Here is a 5167-nt window from a genome sequence, read left to right as displayed (position 1 = left end):
CAAACAAGTGATTTTAAGACCTTGGTTGCCATAAGCTAGCAATCCCTGTGGTTCGACTTACCCTTACCATAGTACTATTTTACAATGTTTTGTGCTATTGCAAGTGTTGATTATAATTGGTAAACATATCGACTGACCAGGTTTCATCTCATATCTCTTTGCATCATGTTCTATATTATTTTGGAATGTATGATTCTTATCACATTTGATATTTGATGTGAGTTGCTAGTGTGGCTTTTCAGTGGGTTTTTGAAACCAAGTTTGGGGGCGACCTCTTTTATAATGGATCATTGCCGGGCTTCATAGACTTTTGCCATCACGGTATACTTTTTCCATCATTTTTCATTGTTCTCTTTGCACATTGAGGACAATGTACAGTTTAAGTTTGGGGGTAAGGTAGTCTTGTATATTTTACCTTAAGTTGAATTTTTAATGCATGATTGAGATTTAAGATATATTTAGCAATGAATTCGAACTTTTTAAGTATAGTGCCTTTAAATAGCAAGTTGTTAGAGTCTAATACTTCTTGTATGCTCTAGGATGCCATTTAGGGGTAAATTTTAATTTTTGATATCTTGTTTGTTCTTGTGGTACACATCATGTTGTTGGTTGAAAATGCTTTGAGAGTTGATTCTAGAATTCTACATTTGCACTTTTGCATACTAGCATTCAATTTGTGGGGTACATGCTTAGTTGATTATTGTCTTGGTTTATCCATGATTTATTATGCTTTGAAAGTTTTCATTCTTAATAAAATGACCTAACAAAGAAAAGAAATAAAAGCACTCACCAAAGGTGAGAAAAATCACTCGCCAAAGGTGAGAAAAGAAAAAAAAAAAAAAATCAATTAAGGAAAAAAAATAATGTGTGATTGAATAACAAGGTTCATTCAATGTCTTGAGGATTGGTATTATATCTGTATGCTAGTTTGAGGGTAAGGCTATGCTATGATTTTGATTTGCTAAGATAACAACACATTTTGATGCCAGTTCACTTAAAAAGAATGATATAATTGATTCAATTTGCATGACTAACTTGCTTGATGTGTGGAGGACCATTTTTGCTTACATGATGTTGAAATGTTGAGAATAGCTTAAAAATGGCAGAAATTTGCATACTTGAAGTAGTCTACTTTTAACACTTGTTTGATATGTGTCGTTGCTTCTCAAGTAAGAAAGAGCTGTTGATGTTTGTGGGTACCATTTCTGGAAACCTTCATGAGACTTCACTCGTCCACTAGGGGTAACCTAGGGGTTTTAAAAGGCTCGTTGCATATGCTAAATGCAACCGTGATACCTACGAATATGGTGTCATCTTTATTTACTTTATTAGTTCATAGTTGTATATATGTTTGTTTCATTTTCATACTATAGTTCATTGCTAGGGACTAGCAATATCTAAGTTTGGGGGCGTGATAAGTGCTTAAATGTTGCACATTTCAGCACCTAAGCTAGGGTATTTCAGTCCTTGCATCTATCTTATTTTATGTTTTAGTCCTAATTTATGTTTATGTGTATTTCAGGGCAATAAAGTTAAAATGAGCTAAAAACAGTCTAATATCGTTTTGGAGTTAAGTTAGAGCAACAGGACAAGATTCAGAAGGAAGCAGAAAAATGCAACAGAGATTGTATTGCGTCTGGACGCCACATCCTGCATCCGGATGCAAGTTTATACTACATTGTGTCCGGATGCCATTCCTTGCATCCGAACGCAAGCCTTCCATACACTTTGTCCAGATGCCATGCTTACTAGCAGCAATTTAAGTTACGGGTTTGACCTGTTTTGATGGCTATGGAATTTTATTATTTGGGCTTATTTTGTAACCTATTTGGCTCTAATAGGCTTGTTACTTAAGGGCCCAGTGAACTATTAGTTTAGGGTTAGTTATTATTTTATTTAAGAAAGTTTTGATATTTTGTAAGGATTATTATCGTTCTCTCTGGAAAAAGGCGAAAGAGGAGAAAAAGCAAGAACAGGCTAGGGTTTTGAGAAGAAGCTCAGAGATGATGGAGCAACTGATGGAACTTGTTGACATTTTGCGCCTATCAACCATGAGTGGCTGATTCTTCAACTTAGGGTTGGATAAACCCTAAGCATGTAACCAAATTCTTAACTCTTGACTTTTAGGGATTAATTTGTGTAATTTATGTTATAGCCTTGAAATATATAAATTAATTCTTTCATTTGATTATCTATGTCAATCTCATATTGTCTTATATGTGTTTAAATGATAATTAATTTCTACACTTGAATTCTTCGTTAATTGATTCTTGTGATGGCTATGCATTGTATTAATTAGATGTAATTAGGTTTCAATTTGATGGAAAATACTTCTACTTGATGGATGGCACTACACAATTAGGTTAATTCATTGTCTAATTAATTTTAAGTTCATGTTTAATTAGTTTAATTTAAGTTTTATTAGTTTAATTGCAATTTACTTATTAGGTAAGTAGACCATCCATACTTGTGTTTGAATTTCATGCTTATTGTCATAATTGCATTATCCTCTAGATTAATGTGTATTGAAATTGTAACTTGAACTGATGAATCATACTTTGAATTGGTGAATTGCACTAGACTTAGTTTAAGTTTCATTAAGTAGTTGATTCATGATTGAAATTGATAGTTTACACTTTTCATTGCAATTGTTAGCCACATTTTGATTACACATTATTATTTCCCCAATTAGTTGAAAGTTAGTGAGTTAGGGAATCTGCTTAGTGGTGAATCCTAAGCCCTAAGTCTCTTTCCTAATCTTTTAAACTCTATTATTTTATTACAATATTTAGATTAAAATTAGTTCTAATCACAAAACAAATATCTCTTTAACAATCACATAAGCAACAAAGTAGAATTCAAATCTAAAAACTAATATTTGTTTAGATCTCTTGGGACGATCCCTACTCGCTTCATACTCCATAGTATAAGTGTTTAGTGGTTTTATAAATTATAAATATGATGCCCACTTGACATTATTTCTAAACCTAAAGTGTTGTGCATTTTTTTATGCACACGCTCGGTCGCATCAAAGCTGACAGAGTTACCTCCTTTACGGGAAGTTATTTTCGCCATTGATGTCATTCCCGATACTACGCCCATCTCTATGGCACCGTACCGTATGGCACCGGCAGAGCTGGATAAGTTGAAGGCTCAGTTGGATGATTTGAAAGCCAAGGGTTTCATTCGCCCTAGTGCTTCACCATGGGGGGCACCGATTCTCTTTATGAAGAAGAAGGATAGGTCTTTGAGACTTTGCATTGATTATCGCAAGTTGAATCATGCTACGATCAAGAACAAGTATCCTTTGCCTAGAATTGATGACCTGTTTGATCAGCTGAAGGGGGCCACTTGTTTCTCAAAAATTAATTTGAGGTTGGGATATTATCAGTTGAGGGTCAAGGATGAGGATATATCCATGACTGCTTTTCGTACATGGTATGGCCAATATAAGTTCTTAGTGATGCCATTTGGTTTGACCAATGCTCTAGCAACTTTTATGGATTTTATGAACCGTTTGTTCAGTGATCACCTCGATCAGTTTATCGTGGTCTTTGTTGATGACATTCTCGTGTACTCAACTACGGTAGAGGAACATGAGTATCATTTGAGGATAGTACTGCAGATCCTTTGGGATAACTGCTTGTATGCCAAGTTCGAGAAATGTGAATTTTGGCTACCGGAGGTGAAGTTCCTTGGACATGTTGTATCAGGGGGGGGGGTGTTGTAGTTGACCCGTTGAAGATTGTGTCTGTGATGGATTGGGAGCGTCCGAAGAGAATGTTTAAGATTTAGAGTTTTCTTGACCCAACAGGCTATTACCGGAGATTTGTTTCGGATTTCTCACACATAGCAGCAACTATGACTCGACTTACCTGCAAGGGGGTCAAGTTTGTGTGGAGTGGGGCTTGTGAGTTGGCATTTTAGGAGTTGAAGGTCAGGTTGACAATGGCTCCAGTTTTGATCATACCTGAACATGGTTTGTGTCATGTGGTCTTTTACGATGCTTCTCAGGAAGGTTTGGGTTGTGTTCTGATGCAGACAGCGGATGGTTACTTATGGGTCTAGACAGTTGAAAACTCACGAGTTGAACTATTTGACACATGATTTGGAGTTGGTAGCGGTCGTCTTTGCCCTGAAGTGATGGGGACATTACTTGTACAGGGAGAAGTTTGAAGTTTTCTCCGATCACAAGAGTCTCAAGTATCTTTTCTCTCAGAAGGATTTGAACTTAAGATAGCACAAATGGGTTAAGTTCATGGATAACTATGACTTTAAGTTGCAGTACCATCTAGGTAAGGCCAATGTTGTGGCTGATGCATAGAGCAGAAAGTTACGGGGGGCTCTGGCTAGTATTTCCACTCACAGAAGAAGGATGCTAGAGGAGCTTGCAGATTTTAGATTGCAGTTGTGTAAGGATGATTCTCTGGCTACTTTGTTTAGCCTGGTTACCCAACACCAGCTCTTATTAGTAGGGTTATTGAGGCACAATAGGAGGATGAGGCGATGAAATCCATTCATGCACGGATTTCTGGTGGTGAGGTTGTTGAGGGTTCGACCTTGCATTCAGATGGTGGTCTCAGGTTTAGGGGCATGATGTTTGTTCCTCTGTCTTGTTGTGATGATGTTCTTCAGGATTTTCACCATTCTTGTATTCTCATTCATCCTAGTGGTACGAAGATGTATCACAATTTAGGGAGACAGTTTTGGTGGAAGGGTATGAAGCGTGATGTTTCACAGTTCTTGGCTAAGTGCCTTACTTGTCAGCAAGTGAAGGCAGATCATCAGAGATCGGCAGGATTGTTGGAACCACTACCAGTAGCAAAGTGGAAGTGGGAGCATATCACTATGGATTTCGTGACGGGACTTCCGAGATCCAAGGAATGATGCCGTTTGGGTCAATGTTAACAGATTGACTAAGACGGCTCACTTCTTGTCGATGTCGATGATAGATGGAATAGAGAAACTGAATGGACTATATGTGAGGCAGATTGTCAGGCTTCACAGGGTTCCAGTATCCATTGTTTCAGACAGGGATCCTAGGTTCACATCTCACTTATGGCAGGGCTTTCAGGAGGCTCTTGACATAGGGCTTCACTTCAACACAGCATTCTATCCTCAGACTGATGGTCAGTCAGAGTGAACTATTCAGATATTGGAGGATATG

At 37.4% G+C, this 5167-nt stretch overlaps 1 protein-coding gene across 1 annotated transcript; it reads left to right on the top strand.

The window, feature by feature from the left end:
* The first annotated feature begins 3121 nt into the window (after positions 1-3121).
* LOC132280177 (uncharacterized) lies at positions 3122-4144 on the top strand. Its single transcript, XM_059782311.1, has 3 exons — positions 3122-3243; positions 3815-3910; positions 4042-4144. The coding sequence occupies exons 1-3, from the start codon at positions 3122-3124 to the stop codon at positions 4142-4144; spliced, it is 321 nt and encodes a 106-aa protein (XP_059638294.1).
* Positions 4145-5167: the final 1023 nt, after the last annotated feature.

The sequence above is a fragment of the Cornus florida genome, unplaced genomic scaffold (genome assembly GCF_030987335.1).
Source record: "Cornus florida cultivar Cherokee Brave unplaced genomic scaffold, ASM3098733v1 CherokeeBrave_3.0.0_Hap2_Chr10, whole genome shotgun sequence".
Classification (NCBI taxonomy): domain Eukaryota; kingdom Viridiplantae; phylum Streptophyta; class Magnoliopsida; order Cornales; family Cornaceae; genus Cornus; species Cornus florida.
The sequence above is the reverse complement of the archived record's forward strand: the minus strand, read 5'-3'. Positions and strand labels throughout refer to the sequence as shown.